We start from the raw sequence: 21,631 nt of genomic DNA, 5'->3' as shown, positions 1-21,631 counted from the left end.
TCTGCTTTTTGACGTGAACAATTATCTGATTGAATAAAACTTGGTCAAGTTTATATATATAATTATCTTTGTATCAGTCAGAAGACATGAGGACAAAGATTTGTACATAGATCAATCTTTTGGAGAAATGTATATATATATGTATGCAAAGTGGGTTTGTGAGACAATTAATTAGGTGAAATTCTTGCTATATAGGTTTTAAATACATCAAAGTTTATAAAGTGGAAAAAAGACAAACAAGAAGTAATCATTTTAAAAGTTTTACTCCAAGATGGAATGACAAAGAAAAAACAAAATTGGCACTTGCACCATGATAAAATATGACTATATATAATTACCTCACACAGAACTAAGGATATCCTTCTGCTGCCTCAACATTGGATTAATATGTCTGCCTTCCTATCAGGCAAGGTCAAAGGTTATAACCTGTAATATATAGGCTACTTCAACTTTAGGCAGGACACCTAGGTCAAAGGTTGTCATCTGTAGTATATAGGCTACTTCACCTTTAGGCATGATACCTAGATCAAAGGTTATAACCTGTTATATATGCTACATCACCTGTAGGTAAGATACCTCAGTTAAAAGTTGTCAATTGTAGTATACGCTACTTCACCTCAGGCATGACGCCGTAGGCTGTCACTAGGCTGTAGGCAACCTAAGGTAAGTTACTTCACCTGTAGGTAAGATACCTAGGTCAAACATTCTCACCTGTAGTATACACTACTTCACCTTTAGGCATGATACCTGTGCTGTAGGCTGTCACTTCAGGCTGAAGGCAACCTAAGATAATTTACTTCACCTGTAGGTAAGATACTTAGGTCAAATGTTATCGCCTGTACTATAGGCTACCTGTAGACAAAATACCTATGCCATAGGCTGTCACCTGCTCATAGGCTGTAGGCAGACTACTAAGGTATAGACTACTTTGCCTGTAGGCAAGATACATGTACCTTCACTGCAGATTCTCATCACAGGCTGAAGGCAACCTAAGATATAATAAGTTACTTCAAATGTAAGCAAGATATCTATGTCCGTGGACAGCCTTAGAAACCAGCTACATTGTATGTAGACAAGTTACCTACAAAACAGGCCAAGTACTTCACCTGTAGGCAAGAAAACGTATGAGTAGTCTACTTTGTAGATAAGATGGCTTTAACAGTTAAGGTATAGGCTACTTATCCTACAGGAAACAGGTTACCTAACATTGGTTACCTAACATTACCTGGCCTATAGGCAAGATCTCCAGAAATAATGAACACATCTGTATCTACAGACTACTGTGAATATCTCCTATGTAAAAACTAGACTTGTATAAAACATCTCAAAATTTAGGGAAATCTCTAGCAATATATTGTCTATAGGAAATAAATTATTGAAGAAATCTCCCGATTCCAAGAAGTTTTCTATAAGTGGATTCAAATGGCATTCTGTAATTACCCTCCCCCCTCTACTTATGGTGACAATTCACCACATATTTAAACCTTAAACAAATAATGTGTTTCTTTTAAACAGACTATCCCCGAAATCACAATAGAGGGAAAAAATATTTATACAACCACAGTTGGATGGTTATCAGAATTCCACTTTAATGTGTACCATCTTTATCTGTAAATAAAATCATCTTATCAGGTACTATGACAAAACATACTTTATCCAAAAGAAACTTTCTGAAAAATGTATTTTTATTAGCTTTATGAGTCAAAAGATGACAAAAATGCAAGAGTAATGAAAAGTTAAGTTATATTTTAAATTTCAAAATACATTATATATATATATATTTTCTTTAAATGGGTCATAATCGGACCTGAAGATAATTTAATCAGCCCCAGGGTGTGGTCTTTTTCCTAAAGAAGCAAAGCTCCGGTAGATAAAAGGTTTGTACAGAACTTATCACTGGTATGGCAAAATCCAAACATGGTAGCACCTATTATACATCTAACTGTAGAATATTCTACAAACTACAAGTGATTCACAAAAAATCTCAAAGACAAACACAATATCACAACTGATCTATTTTCAGCAACTGGACACCTACTGTTTAAACATCACTTCATTAACACTGATATAAACAACACAAACCACTATACTCGTGATGTACAAAAACTAGAAACTGTTATTTGATTCCTGTTTGGGATTACATCATGTCGAGATTATTTCCCTTTATTGGGAGTTATTTCCCTTTACAACAAATACCGGTAAGCATGATCTTGATTATGGGTAACAGCATTTTGATTTTTGTAATAAATTAATTTCAATCATAATCAAAAGTTTTAATAAAAAAAGTACATACACTCTATGGTACATATATCATATTCTATCTCTATCTACCAAGGGTTGTTTACAGTGGACAAAACTTCCGATATGTCCTATACGTCCACACAGTAGCAAATAGATAGCTCAAATTAAAGTGAGATCTTAATCATTTGATCAATAAAAGATTTAAATGACACTCTTAACATTAACAATTTGAATTAATTCAATTAGTTTTTATATTCAAATTACATGTAATAATAAAAATTCTCAATGCCCATCAACATACACTTTAAATCTATCCAATGCTCTGTCACTAATCTTATTCAATTTCACTACATATTCAATTATATACAGTAGTACTAAAATCCCAACCAAAGATTTTAATGAACCATATGCTACAGCATATATTTTCAAGAATTGTGCAATAACATCTGGACAAAATCTTTTTCTATTAATTGTTCATAATTAGTGCAATTTATTTCAAAACACCGAAGTACATGTCAACTTATCCCATTTTAAATGGACAAAACCCCTTTCTCTCTAAACATTATTTGTCCTTTCTTACAAATCAAATTAGACATTGACTGCAATCTATGCAAGTGTAACCCAATGCACCTTTGTAAAAAGGAGTGTGAAATCTAACACAAACTAGATCCATAGAAACAGGGGTAATAGCTACAGGTATAAACCCCTACAGAACATAGGGACTTGGTACAAACTATATTTAGCATAGGTTGGAAGTCCATGCCAAGTTCCTGTGTCATAGAACAATCCATACCTATGTACTGAACACAACTGTAAGAGTATCCTACGATGCCTCGTTATCGATGAAGCATTTTATACATCCTTATCAACACATTCACGGTTATAGATGAAATGAGACAAGATTTTCACAAATAATTGTTTTGAATAACGGGTACAATGAAAATGAAAATATGTTTCATGTCACAAGCCTGATCAGGAAACCCTGTACAACTCTACTAGATCATGAATCCTCCACATGTTCAGGAAACCCTGTACAACTCTACTAGATCATGAATCCTCCACATGTTCAGGAAACCCTGTACAACTCTACTAGATCATGAATCCTCCACATGTTCAGGAAACCCTGTACAACTCTACTAGATCATGAATCCTCCACATGTTCAGGAAACCCTGTACAACTCTACTAGATCATGAATCCTCCACATGTTCAGGAAACCCTGTACAACTCTACTAGATCATGAATCCTCCACATGTTCAGGAAACCCTGTACAACTCTAGGAAACCCTGTACAACTCTACTAGATCATGAATCCTCCACATGTTCAGGAAACCCTGTACAACTATACTAGATCATGAATCCTCCACATGTTCAGGAAACCCTGTACAACTCTACTAGATCATGAATCCTCCACATGTTCAGGAAACCCTGTACAACTCTACTCTACTAGATCATGAATCCTCCACATGTTCAGGAAACCCTGTACAACTCTACTAGATCATGAATCCTCCACATGTTCAGGAAACCCTGTACAACTCTACTAGATCATGAATCCTCCACATGTTCAGGAAACCCTGTACAACTCTACTAGATCATGAATCCTCCACATGTTCAGGAAACCCATTCCACCACAGAAATCATGCTCCCTGTACAACTCTACTAGATCATGAATCCTCCACATGTTCAGGAAACCCTGTACAACTCTACTAGATCATGAATCCTCCACATGTTCAGGAAACCCTGTACAACTCTACTAGATCATGAATCCTCCACATGTTCAGGAAACCCTGTACAACTCTACTAGATCATGAATCCTCCACATGTTCAGGAAACCCTGTACAACTCTACTAGATCATGAATCCTCCACATGTTCAGGAAACCCTGTACAACTCTACTAGATCATGAATCCTCCACATGTTCAGGAAACCCTGTACAACTCACTAGATCATGAATCCTCCACATGTTCAGGAAACCCTGTACAACTCTACTAGATCATGAATCCTCCACATGTTCAGGAAACAACTCCCTCTGTACAACTCTACTAGATCATGAATCCTCCACATGTTCAGGAAACCCTGTACAACTCTACTAGATCATGAATCCTCCACATGTTCAGGAAACCCATTCCACCACAGAAATCATGCTCCAGTAGAAACATTATAACTAAAATCAATCAGATTAGTAAACACTTCAAAAGTTAAACAAACACATGCCTAGAGGATACCAAGCTGATGTGATGTGATACATTCAGTCCCCTTTATAAGTTGACAACTGGTACCAATAACAAGCTGTATAATCTTTTACAACATCATTAAGTCTGTACACGTTTCACAACTACCCATACACTTCTATTGTCTACTCTCCTAGTGACAAACACATGAAATAAGATACATGTACACCATTTAATTAAATTCCACAAATCTTTTCAGAGCATTTATTAAATTCATCAAATTCTGTGTTAGCTAATATTGGAGTGGATTTATCATATAGTTATGATTATTCACTAACTCACAATACCATGTAATTAAATAGATCAATAAAATATGATTATGAATTAATTAATTAATAATGTAGATTATATAGACAGTGTGAGTAAAAACCATTAGACTTCGATTGGAGACACTGCTTAGCACTTATAAAAGGGAAAATACCCAATTTTATCACTTTTAAACAAATTAATCCAGTACACCAATATATCCTATGTTAATTATCAATAACACATGTCATTTCCCTCTAATTATAAAACAAACCGTTACAGAATTCCCAACATTCATCAATAAACCGTTATATAAACTATTAACACAGATATTGTTCACTCTGATCACTGCTGTCCATACACATTAACCTGTGTACGTTTGTACACAACCCTCATAACAGCTCATAAATTAACAAAACAAAAACAAAGGAACTATTGGCACACTAAGAACAGATCATGTCTTTCTCTCACTAAATCACCATTATATACAACAATAATCTACACAGTTATCTGCTCCTGATGGTGGGTTTTGATTATTACATTAATGTCGATTGTGAAAATGGCGTTGTTTTTGCTGAAAAATATGGCGAGACGATCACAAATACATTGATGTAACAATCATTACCACCCAATAAGAGCAGAGAACTTTGTTTGAACAGTATAAATTGTGTGTACATGAACTACCCAAACATGGATATAAAACTTACATTTATATACATGCACATGCTATTCTTCTTCTTTACTTCTTTTTCCAATTTTTCTTAATTTTAAATTCAATGATTTAACAAATAATGTTTTACTAATACTTTTTTTTAATGATTTTTTGCAAACAACAAAATAGTTTATTATCAGACTACAGACTCGATTATCATAAAAGAATCATTTAAACTTCAGTGATTTGCCTAGTCAGTCAAAAATGATGCAGCTAACATAAAAATTTCATTAGACATGTTAAATCATATTTAGTAAACTGTGGGACATCAAAATAATTAGAAGATGTTTTATGCATTTTGTTAGTAAATAAAACAATTCGAAGAAATTCAATAATCAAAAGTTGTTTGAAGTATATGATACATGTACAACACAAGCTGAGATCACCAATACTTCTAAACAAAATAATACAAACTGTATACAACAAATATAAACAATTAGGTCTTTGTTCCTTATTAATGATATTAATTAAATACAATAGTACTGACTTTAGTTTCACTAAGTAGCTCAACAGTGATTCAAATTCATCCTTAAATAAATCTCCAAAGTAGGAAAGATGAAAGTGTAAAAGAGTCTAAATCAGCATATAGAAACTGATAAACACAATCTAATATCACATCACAGACATTATCAGGAAAAGCACTTCAGACAAAGGAGAGAGAGAAAATAATAGATATGAGAGGAACAACATTTCATAAAACATTGAACAACACAATGTTACTTGTTCTAATGCTTAATTAAACCTGCACCATGCAGTAAAGAAGGACTTATTGCACATACTATGGCAAGTATATGCTATAACCAAACTCTGATAACTAGAGCTATAGAGCTCTATAAATGGCACAAATTCTCATCAACTTTACGGCACCTCTCTGAAACGCTGCATTCAAAGCAGGTGTAAATATGATACAGTATTATTTTTTGAAAATAATCAATTCAACAAACATGATTGAAAAAATTAATTAAAACTAATGGTGTGATTTCATCTTGACACATTATCTATTTAATAGTTGATCATTATCTAAACTTATCATTTAAAATGCAAGACTGTGATTTGAGTAAGCTGCGAAAAATGTCTTTGACAAAGACTATTTGGCTAAAAATTTGGAAATAAGACTTTCTGCAAACACATATTGTAAACTGAAATGAATCAAGCAAATTTTCTAAAATGAATCACATGTTTTTTTCTTAAACATTATGTGAATCTATTAAGCTGTTGAATTAGTTTACAGGACAAAGAAGGTTTTTCAAAGCTTGCCTAACATTACATATATATGTATACATGTATGTAATGAATGGTATGATATGAAATATCCTTCATCATGTCTCATTCAGATATTTACAATACAATTATACACTTCCAAAGAGTCCAGCTCTCCAATGGGCTATCTACCTATATGATTAGTCCTTCCTATTGAGCAAATGACGTAAAAAAAATCTTCCGATTCCTCAATATATCTGTTGATGACAACCCTACACAGAGTGGGACTGATAACTGGATTTCTGGATCTTGATCAACTTAGAAACAGGACAGATTTCTCTCTTCACAGTAAGGACTAGGTGCACACTATATATTATGATGTAGTATTTCCTGTTACAATCTGTCCAGGACGTTCAAAGGTTATAGCTACCTAACACCACAGTGTAATCTCAAAACTGATTAAACAACGTAACAGTTACCGTGCAGTGATGACACCAAGAAACCTTTCTTGTATGCTAATTGAGTAGATTTTGGCATATTGGAAAAATTGGAAAAATATATTTACTTGAGTTGTAAATTTCGTTGTGAGTGACTAACTGATGCCACCTAAATTTATCTTCAGCACACTTTGAAGCAGGACTTAAGCCAGTAAACTATTTTGCATACTGATCATAGAATGCAATCTTGACTTTTTCAATCTGGTGACAAAGTTTGATGGCTGGTCCAAGTTTAAGTTCCAGATGTTCCTGTACAGTGGGCAGGGTCAATAACAGCAGAGCCTGGCCATCAATCTCCTGTGGGGGAGAGAGAAAAAATATTTGACAAAAATATACATATTAAACAATACGGGATGGGTACTTTGTGGAGATGGCAGTTTTGCCAGTGACAAAGATATTTATATATATACACAAAGAAAATCACAAGAAACTTTAATCAAACAGAAAATGAAGATGTTCTCTGCTATTTTTGTGAAAATTCAAATATACACGATCTAATATACCTGATCTTTGAAGAGTCGACATAGATGAGCACAGTCGGTAGTTTTGATAAATTTGACCACCTCGGTGACTGACCAGTTTAGGGGGTTAGATTCCAGATGTAGGATTTCTTTAGGCTCTCTCTTCTCCTCCTTCATTGCTCTAGTGTGGGAATGTATTAGCTAGGTGTGGAAAGGGACAGGTTATTGACTATTGCATTAGTAGTGATCACAGATATATAAAGTATGTATACAGTATAAAAACTTAATTTTATAACATAATGTATTGTACCTTATGACTTTAAAGTTTTAGCCCACACAATAATAACTAAATATCTATTTTAGTCATATTTTTCATTATTCTGTTTATCTGAGATGCCGAGTTGCTGTTTAACTTACAACTTTGACCTTTAAGTAGCCTCTTACTTTACAACTTTGACCTTTAAGTAGCCTCTTACTTTACAACTTTGACCTTAATCTTACCTTAGAACTTTGACCTTTGCCATGATTCATGGATTTCACAGGAGAAGATCCTGGAGTTATTAGAATCTTCTTATGAGTTCGTCGTTCAAAACTGTATTTTGGCATTTTAGCACCTCGTGTTTTAATCTCTGACGGCGGGGGAAGGTGATGAGTATATTTCCTTTTGTTGTTATATTTGCCTGGTTTACGTTTGATTATTTTCTCGGTAGAGTCATTTGTACCACTACTGTCGACAGTGTGGGTGTCACTAGCTACGCTTTCTTTATCTTCCTCTGCATTGTCCTCCTCTTTATCAAGACTCGGTAATATACCAACTGGTGCCTCGTTCAGATGTAAAAGTCTGATCTTTCTCCGTCTGCCTCGCTTTCCAGGTTTTTTAGGACCATGCTCCAGGTTTGTATGACCACCAGGTGGTCGACCTAACTTCTTTTTCTTCTTCCCGTAATAGTAAGCTACAACATAGGTATATATATATATATATATATATATATACAACTTGTCTGAGTATTAACACAAAAGACTTCACTTTTCATACTCTCATCACATTGTCATTTTCATTTAAGTGAAACTCACTATTCAAAGTTAATTTCTTGCTGCTATATTTTAAATTAAATGATTGCAGAATTAAACAATCTTTTGATCCAATTACTTTTGTGCAAAAAATTCCATCAATTAACAGCCAAGTTCAGTTAAGTATGTGCCAAATTTAGGAAGTGGGGAAAGCTGCAGTACCCAGAGAAAAATTACTGAGCTGAGGTCAGTAACTAACAAATGCTCAACATGGGATTCAAACTCACAATTCAGAGAGACGGGCTTGGGGTGATATAACAGGACATGTTCAACACTTGGCCATCATGGCCCCAATAGACCAAATAACTTGGGTGCACACCTCGGGATAGCTACTGTTACCAAAGTTTGGACTGATGAGGTTAGAGACACTACCAATAACTTACTGTATTTGGTCTTGGTACGTTGGGCACACGCCTCTGGATAGCTACTGTTACCAAAGTTTAGACTGATGAGGTTAGAGACACTACCAATAACTTACTGTATTTGGTCTTGCCTCTGGATAGCTACCGTTACCAAAGTTTAGACTGATGAGGTTAGAGACACTACCAATAACTTACTGTATTTGGTCTTGGTAAGTTGGGCACACGCCTCTGGATAGCTACCGTTACCAAAGTTTAGACTGATGAGGTTAGAGACACTACCAATAACTTACTGTATTTGGTCTTGGTAAGTTGGGCACATGCCTCGGGACAGCTACCGTTAACAAAGTTTGGACTGATGAGGTTTGGACAGCATTCCAGTTTGATACAAATGGAACGACAGAAATCCTCTAGTTGGTCGGTGGTTCTACAGATCTCCACCATCGCACGGTAACTCTTCCCCTTATACCTGTCACAGAGTTTAGGATCTTAGTGAATTTCAAAGTTTATATTCAATTTAAAAAGAACATTTCTGAATTGCTTTTTGTTTTCATCCAAATACTAAAGGAAACAAAATCTAAGCATAAAAATCTACAATGAAATCAGTAAAACTTGTTTTTAATTTTGCCGACACTGAACATTATGATGTACAAGAAATAAAACATTGATTGAATTATTGTTCTTTAGAAAATCAGAAGAAATTTACTGTAAAAGTTTATATTCTATACATGGAAATGATTTAAATGTATAAAACATAAACTTTATTAATTTTATATAAATTGTGAAACATATTATATAATTTAAGCTTATACAAATAACTTTTGATGACCAGGATGTGAACGCATGAAGAGTCTTATAGTGGGAGGAAACTGGAGACAGCTGGAGTGCCTGGAATTCACCTGACCACTCGTCATTTCCACATACAAGTGTTACTTACTTGGCTTTAAGGGACTGCTGCATCATATTAGGGTTGATTTTACCCTCTACCTGGAGCTCCCGTAGGACTCGGCACGACTTATAGGCCACATTAATCAGCATAGAGAGGACCTCCTTCATCACCAAGGAGATGGGGCCGGGGCCGACACACTTTGGGAGTAACGCTATCCGACCCTTACTGAGGTACGGACCAGAGAAACACTGGTGGTTGTAGTAAATCTTTGGACACCAAGCATTTCCTGTCAACACAAACCAAGTCCTGTTAACACTTGTTTTTTATTTCTTTTTTTTCATTTAGGTTTCTTTTCATTTTGTTATTTACTGGTACATGTATAGCCTTATAAAAGACTGCTAAAGTTGCAGAATCATATCAGCCCTCCATATCCGTATGTTACCTACCTACACTGTCCCCATTCCTCAGCTGTGTGTAAGCTTCATCAGTGAGATTGTCTGGGAGCCTGGAAAATTCAAACAACATTTAAGTCAATAATAGCAAGCTTTCCTCAATCAATTTCAAATGTTTGCAAAATTATAATTTAATATATATCAAAATATATTAAAAAATAACAGCCAGTTTCAGGTTCTTGAAATATAAGTTCATAAACTGATAGTTGATTGTACAGACTTAATGAGCATGTCATGTTTTGACATTCAGAAAAGACAAACCTTTTAGTTCATTGATTGGTTAGAGTTTAAAACCACATGATTTCTTAACAATAAACATCCACTATCAGAAAAATATTGATTTACCCTGGCGGTACCACGGCCACCCGTTTCTGTGGACGGCCCTTGAGTCCAGTTTTCCTGGGCGGTTTTAGTTGGTAGCCATTACTCTCACACCAGCCTACCGGGAAGAGGTTGTGGGAGTCGACATGTTCTATGTGACTAGCTACTACGCGGGCACTGTTGTCTAGGTGGACCCAGACCAGTGGCTCCACTATCTTAGTGATGGTGGCAGCACATATAAGGTTAGGATTCTCAGGATTCACAGCTTCTAATTTCATACCTCTCTCAAACTCATGCTCAGGTTTGTCCTGGAATAAAGAACAAGTCTTTATCAGAAAAAACGCAGACAATTTGATATAGCAAGATATTTTCCTTTGACTTATTTAAACATCATATATCTTAAATGATTCCTACAAATGAAATCTAATGAAATTATTCTTAAACTAACAAATACATCTTTAAATTAGAAAAGTGTTATTTTTCCTAATTTTCCTGACTTAAAAATAACATTAACTATTTCTTCCACTTTGTACTAAAATAAAGATAAAATTCAGAAAACACTTACGAGATTGAAGCATGATTCAGGAGCAGCCTTGCCTCGACTGTATTCTAGATACTCATTCCATTTAAAATCTACCTTAGGCCAACCTGTAATCAGTGAAATAATAATACCATGATGCTTTAGAATTTCTCATTAATAAATTAACTTTTTATCCTATTCTGAGGCTATTCTCCGACTATCTGCAGAAAGGTACCAATCATCCTAGTTTCCAGTATCTTTGAAGCTGCATAATTACTACCTATGAAAATGTACAGTCATGCGTTTTCCAATCTTGATTGACATAAGTGAAAATAGTGATGTTATTCATAACATGTGGTTCTTTCGACCTTATAATCTATTATCGGTATGTTCTGTGTTTGTACTCAGATTTATCATGTGTTGAGCTTTGGAATAAATAATGACTGATATAAATTGACTTTACTTGAATACATGTATGATTTTTATGAATGCATAAACTTACATGACATATATAACATTATATGTATATATTTATCAAAAAGATCAATTGAGGACTTCCATTCATTGATTTTGGTCAAAAATTGAAAACCACGAAACATAAAATATATTGATTTCACACAACAATAATACACTGATGTTACCTTTAGGAGCAGTGAGTCTGAGTCCTTTGTAGTGGCACCAGTTGACAGGAAAAATACATTTGGAGTCGGAGTAACAAGAGAACCGTATACGAGGATGATCCGTCGACTGGAGGTCATCCAGCTCCACCAGGAAGTACTTCTTGTCGAGTATGTCCACCACGGTAGCTGGACAGATTTGGTTACGGGTGATCGGGTTCAGGGCTTCAAGTTTCCATCCCTTCTGGAAACTATGATGGACGATTTCTACTTGATCCTGAAATCAGATAAATAGATATGATCTTTAGAGAAAATGTTGCCAACAGCCATTAACAGGGTTTTGCTCCGTATCATCTACTGGTATGTTCATGCAAGGTGAGTACATCTATTAGTTTAAATGATAAAGCTTAATTCCTCTAAAGGTAGGAAATATTTTCAAAGTATATTTCTAAATGAATAGCCAGTGGTAATATGATATTCTCTTTATACAGATTTAGGTATATACCTTGAATATGGCCAGTGGTAATATCATATTCTCAGACTCGTGTAAAGCTTTTTCCAGTATCGTCATCCATTCCTGTTCAGAGTGTTCACTGAAGAGCTCTGAAAAAGACAACATTATGTTGAAAATACAATGAGACTGACATGTTCAAGAAATTAATTGAATAAAAAATAATAAATATGAATTTGACACATGCTCTCATTCAGATAACTAATGTAAATCATTGGAGATACTTCTTTTAAGAATGATACCTTTTGGTGGATTGTATCCGAGATACTTCTATTAGAATTCAGAAATGAAACCTTTTGGTGGATTGTATCCGAGATACTACTATTAGAATTCATTATTGATACCTTTTGGTGGGTTGTATCTGTATGCGTTAGACTTGGCCCAGCCAATAGGATGTAGTCTGTGGTTTAGATAAAACAGCCAGAAATCATTGGCTGCCGTGTCCGCTCCCTCAAACCTCAGATACAGTCGACCACCGACATTTTCTATAATTTTGACTAGCCATATCTCCATAGGATTAATAGGGTGTTGTAGTTCTAGTCTCATTCCTTGTTTGAGCTGATCAATCGGAGTAATGCCAGTTGTCTAAAACATTAAACAATTAAAATAAACACACGGCAATTTCATAATCATTTAATGTAATGATTTCCAAAATTATCATACTTTCACTGTCATTATGTCCTCGATACTCCAGGGGTTACTATCACTGTCATGATATCCTCAATACTCCAGGGGTTACAATCACTGTTGTTACATCCTCTATACTCCTGGAGTTACTCTCACCGTCATTATATCATCGATACTCCAAGGGTTACCATCACTGTTTTTATATCTTTATGCTTGCAAAGACTTCCTTCAAAGCCTTAATATGTACTGTTATTTGATTCTTTAATGTAAATCGAAAGACCAAACAACATGCTCATCTCTTGGTGCATAAAAAGCCTTCAGTGTTGCTATCACATAGTCCAGGAGAGGATATAATGACAGTGAAAGTAACACCTGGGATATCAAGGATACAGTCTTCAGTGTTGCTATCACATAGTCCATGGGGAGGAAATAACGGCAGTGAAAGTAACACCTGTGATATTGAGGATACAAGCAGTTCTATTGTATACATACCTTGTCCAGTAAATAGGAAGGGGCCGTTCTCGCTCCAGTCAGAGATTTTACCAAAAACTCTCTCCAATCTTCAAACTTGTCCTTGATGGCTGAAAATCAATATTTAATAGAGTAAAAACTAAAGTTTACAATGTGGTCAAATATAAGATAAATGCTGAAGCCTTCTGAAATGTACACTTATAATGGGGAATCCAAAAGGCCTTGATCTATCGTTTGTAAAAGACTACCTATAGTGTTCTATTGGTCACCCTGATCTATCGTTGGTCTGAAATGATAATTTATGCTCATTGACCTGAAAATTTTCATCTGTAACATTGTAGCTTTTGTTTCATTATATACCTGTTAACCAGCTGACTTTCTATTGTTTATCAATCTAACTAACTGACCCTCTCAATCTCACTGAGAGATGACCCCTACCTTCTGGAGGTTGCAGTATCTGGTTATTCTGAGCACACCAGCCAATGGGATGGATTTCAGAGGTCATCAGGTCACACCAGAAATCTGCTGTTGTGTCCTCCTCGTAACCGTCATACCGTAGCCGTAGTAACGGTCCACATGTCATGATGACGGAGGCTACCCAGTAAGTGTCTGTGTGACATTTATTAGGAACCTCCAACTTCATACCTTTCACAAAACCACTCTCAAGACTGCATTCAACCTGTAATAAAGTTAACACTTGTTTATTTCATTGCTATTTAAAACTGACATTTTACAGGCATTATATGTTACCTTCATTCTATGGCATAACTAATTAGACAGATGAAATTAAAAGACTTTTTTATACTGGAGAATAACATATTACATATTCACAGTGCACATCTTAAAATCAACAAGGACATAGTCATTCAGATCCCCCGCCAATGGAGATATCAAAGCTGAAGTAAGTTTGATTGTGGAGACTTATGTGTATGAAAAAAAACAGGAAAAAGGAAGTTGAGCTAAAGAAAGATGGAGTATAATTCAAGTAGGGCGGGGCTGCAATTGTTGAATCAGGTATACAGCCTGACATTTGTTGGCGATAATTTTCTCGTTTTTTAAAAATATTTTACTCCACACAGTATTAAATTCAAGGTCTGTGTTGTCTAATGTCTTAAGATACATATATCATTCAAATATGACCGCAGTTTTAAATTCGTATTTTCTTTCATCCACCAAATAACACTGCCACGAATATAATCAAAATGTTTTTCTTTCTTTTCTGGTAAGGGCAGATACAGCAAGGTGAATAGTTTTATGAATGTGAAGCATATAGGTGAAAAACTATTAACCTGTTTATAACTAGTACAATGACAGTGTCATAAAGGGCCTAAAAAGAATGTGTCTATGAAGTTTTGTGGAAATATCTCTGCTGGTTTTAGAGTTATGCTCCGGAAATGAACCTGCTAAACAAGAGGCCCAGAGGGCCTGTATCGCTCACCTGGTTTGTAATGCCTAGTAAGGTTCATTGTTTCTTTTCTGAAGGAATTTGAATATTTACCTCTAATTCCCCTATTGGGCCCCACTCTTTCTGCTCAAGGGGGTCAGAGCCAAAAATTATAGGAATTCTGTTAACCCCAAGGATGTTTCTGGGCCAAATTTGGTTAAAATCCAAGCAGAACTCTAAGACTAGTAGCGATTTATAGGATTTACCTAAATTTCCCCTATTGGGCCCCGCCCCTCCTGCCCCCAGGGGGTCAGAGCCAAAATTTATACAAGTTCTATTCCCCTTCCCCCAAGGATGTTTCTGGCCAAATTTGGTTTCAATCCATGCAGAACTCTAGGACAAGTAGCGATTTATAGGATTTACCTCTATTTCCCCTATTGGGCCCACCCCTCCTGCCCCCGGGGGGTCAGAGCCAAAATTTATATAAGTTCTGTTCCTATTCCCCTAAGAATGTTTCTGGCCAAATTTGGTTACAATCCATGCAGAACTCTAGGACAAGTAGCGATTTATAGGATTTACCTAAATTTCCCTTATTGGGCCCCGCCCCTCCTGTCCCCGGGGGGTCAAAGCCAAAATTTATACAAGTTCTGTTCCCCTTCCCCCAAGGATGTTTCTGGCCAAATTTGGTTACAATCCATGCAGAACACTAGGACAAGTAGAGATTTATACGATTTATCTCAATTTCCCCTATTGGGCCCCGCCCCTCCTGTCCCCGGGGGGTCAGAGCCAAAATTTATACAAGTTCTGTTCCCCTTCCCCCAAGGATGTTTCTGGCCAAATTTGGTTACAATCCATGCAGAACACTAGGACAAGTAGCGATTTATACGATTTACCTCAATTTCCCCTATTGGGCCCCGCCCCTCCTGTCCCCGGGGGGGTCAGAGCCAAAATTTATACAAGTTCTATTCCCCTTCCCCCAAGGATGTTTCTGGCCAAATTTGGTTTCATACATGCAGAACTCTAGGACAAGTAGTGATTTATAGGATTTACCTCAATTTCCCCTATTGGGCCCCGCCCCTCCTGTCCCCGGGGGGTCAGAGCCAAAATTTATAAAAGTTCTATTCCCCTTCCCCCAAGGATGTTTCTGGCCAAATTTGGTTAAAATCCATGCAGAACTCTATGACTAGTAGCGATTTAAAGGAAATGTTGACGGACAGACGGACGACGGACGGACAGACGGACGCATCGACAGATGGACGGACGGACGGAACCCATTTGTATATCCCCCGCCAACTTCGTTGGGCGGGGGATAATAACATGATCTAGAAGAATTTAAAAAAAAATGTGTACCTTTACATGTAGTTAGAATCAGAAGCCATTGGAAAAAACAACAGTAAACCTCTGACTCATAAAAGTAAATCACTTATCATAACAGAAAACACATCTATTGGTATATATATACTGAGATGTAATAGTAACGGTCCTGCAACTTGATAGATAACACTCTACCATTTCTTACATGTTTAAAGGCGGTAGGTGGGACAGCAGAGGCCCCAGTTTCCTGAAGGTATTCCTCCCATACAAAGTCAGGCTCAGCATACTCCACTGGTACACCATCTGGAGCAGACAAACAAACATCACCTTAGTAAAGTTTCTGTTAAGGTCACATATATAAAGTAGCAGACTGTGGTTAAGGACAAGCTGTATATGGCATAATGAATTTGGTCGATTTGATGATATTCTTAAAAGAAAATAAGCTTATTCTACTTGGTTTAGTTTTTTTTCATTTGATTTGTAAGAATAAATTCACTGGAATCTATCTAATTACCTTGTGTATAATCAGCTGTGTCAATCTTGTCGTATTTGGAACTATTTTGTGAGCTGGACTTATCTCCCTTCGTTTCCAAGTTTTTACTGGTGCTGTCGGAGACTGACTTTGTAGTGGTGTCATCAGCTGGTTTTTCCTTGGCATCCTTTTTGCTGGTGTCTACGGTTGATTTATCAGGAACAGGAGTATTTGGTTTAGTGACTGGGACTAAAGCAGGTGGCAGGTCGGGAGTATTACTTTTAGATGTTGATGGAGTCTTCTTACTCAGGTCAGTAGGCATTTCTGTATCTGTCCCGGGGAAAGATCCCGGCCGGGACGGAGGACCTTGACTAGCTGGTGATATCGGTGCATTTAGATACTGGATGGGTTGATGCTGCAGTGTTGGTACAGTGTTGTGGCCCCCCGGGGGAGGCGGGCCTGTTGTAAACAGTCCTGCAGGTATACCACTAGTCTGTGCGGTACCCAGGATACCGATACCACCAGGACTACCCGGCACAGAGTTTAGGATAGCCGCTTGCTGACCATTCAGAAAGATTGGCTGGAACTGTGTCATACCCTGTTGGGAAGCTGCAAACACTGGAGTTGGCCCAGCCATAGTTGTTAATTGAAAAATATTGGAGTTGAGTGGCATCCCCATGGAGATAGGAGTTGTGGGACTAAGGATCTGCTGGCCTGGCATTGGCTGACGGAATGCTCCACTAGGGACTAGATGAGGAATCTGACCCCCGGGGATTGGGGATTGTACAGTCATGGGGCCCCTCATTGTCCCTCCTGGTGATAGCTGTTGATAGAAATTTGCCACTCCCGGGTTTGGTGACAAAAGTGGAGAATTTGGTAATTGGATTGGACTCGACCCTGGACGACTGACATGCTGACCCGGATGGTTCTGCATTTTTAGTCTGGTCAGATGAAGCTCATATCAACATCATTTGGTCTTGGTCCTATAAATGTAATAAGCAATATTGTTAATACTCAACTCATTATCATAGGGATTTTCATTTATCCATATGGGTCAGGGTCAAAGTACGTTTTTATCACTGTCTAATAAGTTTCCAAATATCATACATAGCAAATTTAAGCCTGAAATGTTAGATATTTATCTCTTGGTGAAATAATTAATAAACATCACAAAAATGAAATTCTCTAAAGTTAATATTCTTTACCGTATTCGACTCATTAAGGACCCAGGCCTATGGGGTGTTTAAAAAATTTGCTGATCATATGAAATAACTTTAGAACATCTACCTGAGAAATTAAATCTACAAAAGTCTGGTGGCCAGTGCACCATATATATTTAAACTATATGTGTATATATACTTCTCTCTCTCTATATATATATATATGATTACTTAACATAATGAATGCATGCATGTATATATAGTACACTTCAAGGCACATACAAAGCTGATGTAATATTAAGTTTACAGTAAACTATGGTCCGGATTTCAAGAAGTCAGTCACACCATCAAAACCACTTGGTAGAAACCGGACTTTGTGTAATCCAACAACAGGTTTCTGTCTCAATGAATACGACATGTCATCTAAGCTACACCATGGGCTATTGGTAACAGAAAACTTTTCATTTGATCATTCTGAAACTAATATCTGAACATTGAACAGGCAAGTTGTTTTCAAACCAATAAACAACTATTTATAACAATGCTTAAAACAGGTATATTTCCTCTTGAGTACAACATATATTACTCATACAAAGTGATATGTGACTTGCCGTACATAATTGACATCATAATTACAAGAATAATTAATTATCAAATAGGATTATTTAGAAGCCTTTGTGAAATCAGATATATCTTTAAATCCAACTTCATGAAATGTAGAGTTTATTGTATAATTGTTTGCAATTTCTGCAAAGTCAAGTACAACCCCCCCCCCCCCATTTCTTTTTTTAGACATTAACTGTTCCTATTTATATATCTTTTAATTTAATGTTGTTGTGTAACACAAATCCAAACATAAGTCATATATACACCATCCCAACTGAAACAACCTTTCACAACAGAAGTAATCTAGGTTCTTGAAAAATATCTTTCAAATATCACAGTGATTGTATCACAACTTTTAGTACTGATAGGCAAAAAATGTTATATATAACAAGTTTCAACTTGCTCATGCATGCATCACTGTTGTACCCTAGACCTTTACATGAGATGTTATAATTACCAGTTCACAGGATTTATATCCAATACACCTAGCCTGTTGATTTGATTTATTCTGCTGTAGTTCACTTCATCTAGAGTTTGACAGGCATTTTTTGCAGTAGAATTATCTCCCCTTTTAGCATATATGTAAAACAAAAGGAAATAAAATACAATTGTGTATAGTTATAAAAAATCCTCTATACAAATTTAAATGTGTATCAAACCAGAGTTCATACAGATTTCTATATACAAACAAGATCCCAATATTCTGATTGGAGACCATATAACAAATCATAGTAAACTGGTATTTAATGGAAGCAAATTATATCAACTTTGCGAAAACAGAAATATTCATTTATCTTTGTTTTTGCTTATTTTATGCTTTTACATTCAAATCAAACTATAGCTACGTATATATATACCTATATGCCATTGCCAGTTTCAGGTTACACAGGTAAACAATTTTGGGTGAATCCAAAACTTTAAATCTTTTAATGCAAGTTGATCTAGACGTCCCAATTATCAATCAATATATTGTGTTACGATATTTATGGATAAAATTTCACAAAGATGTAACAGTAAATTTCGAAGAATTTTGAGAGAATTGGTTTAAAATGCAATTAGAACAAGAGGATCAAGGGCCTAAATGGTCATCTGACTACCTTAGCAACAGTTGTAACAGAAATTAATAAGATATGGTGTCATTGTGGCCATCTTGGAATTTGGATAAACCCGAAAAATAACAACAGAAGAAGTTCAAAAGGTGTTTTCAAGATACCAATGAATACCAAATACCAATGAATAAATAGTATAAATTATAATTTCAGGATTTTATTATGTTATACATTATAATGAGGAATTTGTTCTCCTGAAATAGCAGATACTGATATAGGTATTTATAAATGTTATATCAAAATAAAATTTGTACATTAATTCACTCATATTTTTTTTAGTATACCACATATAGATTATTTCAAATAAAGAAATATTAAAGTGATGAGATATGATAAAAGTATATCCAATTTCAAAACATTACCTTACTAACAAATAAAGATTAAAATTGATGGGCTTCTGTTTATATTTTTTTCCATTAAATTGAAGATTCAACAACTGCAATTTCACAATCAAAAGAAATGTGCAACAATGTATTTAACAAAGACTAAAATTACATGTACAGATATATATATATATATACATGAATCATAATCTAAAAAAATATATATATAAAAGAATAATAGTTCATTTTTTTATTACAAAATCATTTTGGCTTTTTTATTTCATTTCTTTTGAGAATTTGAGAACAACTTTTTAACATCCAGATATGTTCAATTACAACATATCTTATGATCTGTATATATATCTTAAATTGGAAATAGTGATTTACAAGACATGCCATTAGATGAGTAACCAAACTCATGTTTTTCCTGTTGGACTCACCAACATTTTTGAGAAACTTCTGTTTTCTTTTGTATCAGGACTTATTAAAACTTGAAACATAGTGTTCTGGGCTCGCCTTTAAAAAATCCTATATTCTGGAAATTTTCTGTTAAAACAGGTACAGCATTGGAATGTTGAAAAAAAATAATTTAATTTAATTTTTAATTCCAGAGAAAAATTTAATTGATTTATAATTAGCTGATGATCTTTTCAACATTATAAATATATTTTTTACAAGTTTTTAGCCTTTGAAATTAATTTTGAATCAGAGTAACTTCATTTACATAATTTAATATACAACGTAGATATATTTTAGTAATCAAGAATTATTTTTTTATAAAATTGCCATGAAAATACCCCTTAAAATGTACATCATCAATACATCTAGTATTTAAAGCATGTCTTCTTAAAAAGTAATCAATTGTTAACAAAATAGAAACATTTCTTTTATGCTGACACGTTCAGGTGATCAAAAATTATGTCATAAAACATATTTTGCAAGGTCATTAAACGTGAACATTTTTTCCTTTTGAAATATTTATTTTATATCTCAAGAGAAAAGAACGTGATTTTTAAACATGCCAATACAAGGAACAGTTTCGAATAAACCAATGTTGTTTACTTAATTGTTTAACATGAGATAATTACCGTTTCTTCTTTTTCAGTGCTGTAAACAAATTATAATGTCCGCTCTACTGAAAACGGTGATTCTAAAAATAGAACTTAGAACACCGCAAACTAAGCCATGTATTTTCCAAGATAAAAACACTTTTCAACTATCTAAAATGTAACAAATGATTTCAAAGTGTGCATTATAATTGCTCAAACCTTTTCCGCTGTGCATGCATCAAAATAAAATAATTTTCTTGTTAAAATTTGCAATGAAACATGTCGATAAGCATCCCTGTTTTACCACTGAAAAGGGTCATGAATATGTATAGACCTAAAAGAGGCAGCGAGATCAAATATGACATGCTTATTTCGTGACGAAAACACAAAATAACAGAAGAAAAAATATAGGAATGTGTGAAGTAGATAATACAAAATATCAGAATTAAAAGAAAAAATACTTGCATTGCTTTTAACAGCATATTTGAGACGGTAAAATATCTGTTTTCCTTTCCAACTTCCACATTCAAGATGGCATCTAGCAGGTACTCTACGCATGCGCAGCGTAATTTATACAGTTTCTATCCTAATTCGGAAAATAATAATATGTAGCGAACACGATAATGCAGAAACTCAACAAAATACAATTAATGGTAATGAACCGTCACCTTTGTTGCGTTAAATATTGTTGTATTTCGAAAGATTGCTGTTGTTTTTTCAAGCTGAATCTGGAAATAATATTTTATTTTTTTCACCGTTTGGGTGACCACTGACCTTTTCATAGAGTCAAGC

At 35.2% G+C, this 21,631-nt stretch overlaps 1 protein-coding gene across 1 annotated transcript; it reads right to left on the bottom strand.

The window, feature by feature from the left end:
• Window positions 1-4,272: 4,272 nt before the first annotated feature.
• On the bottom strand, window positions 4,273-21,415 carry LOC138305176 (scm-like with four MBT domains protein 1). The gene is made up of 16 exons (XM_069245600.1): window positions 21,305-21,415; window positions 16,635-17,575; window positions 16,326-16,423; window positions 13,861-14,101; window positions 13,444-13,532; window positions 12,669-12,909; window positions 12,319-12,416; window positions 11,838-12,090; window positions 11,242-11,324; window positions 10,701-10,984; window positions 10,350-10,408; window positions 9,952-10,189; window positions 9,308-9,483; window positions 8,086-8,537; window positions 7,627-7,785; window positions 4,273-7,420 (listed from the first exon to the last, which is right to left on the bottom strand). Exons 2-16 carry the CDS (start codon window positions 17,524-17,526, stop codon window positions 7,280-7,282), a joined length of 3,504 nt encoding a protein of 1,167 aa, XP_069101701.1. The 5' UTR covers window positions 17,527-17,575; window positions 21,305-21,415; the 3' UTR covers window positions 4,273-7,279.
• Window positions 21,416-21,631: the final 216 nt, after the last annotated feature.

This window comes from Argopecten irradians, chromosome 12 (genome assembly GCF_041381155.1).
Source record: "Argopecten irradians isolate NY chromosome 12, Ai_NY, whole genome shotgun sequence".
NCBI classification, from domain to species: Eukaryota; Metazoa; Mollusca; class Bivalvia; order Pectinida; family Pectinidae; genus Argopecten; species Argopecten irradians.
The sequence above is the reverse complement of the archived record's forward strand: the minus strand, read 5'-3'. Positions and strand labels throughout refer to the sequence as shown.

Coding starts and splice junctions, on each gene's coding strand:
- LOC138305176 (XM_069245600.1), bottom strand. CDS start 17,526: ATGCAGAACCATCCGGGTCAGCATGTCAGTCGTCCAGGGTCGAGTCCA. Junction 12,910..13,443: donor CTTCCTATTTACTGGACAAG/GTATGTATACAA, acceptor TTAATGTTTTAG/ACAACTGGCATTACTCCGAT. Junction 10,985..11,241: donor CTGAATCATGCTTCAATCTC/GTAAGTGTTTTC, acceptor TCTTTATTCCAG/GACAAACCTGAGCATGAGTT.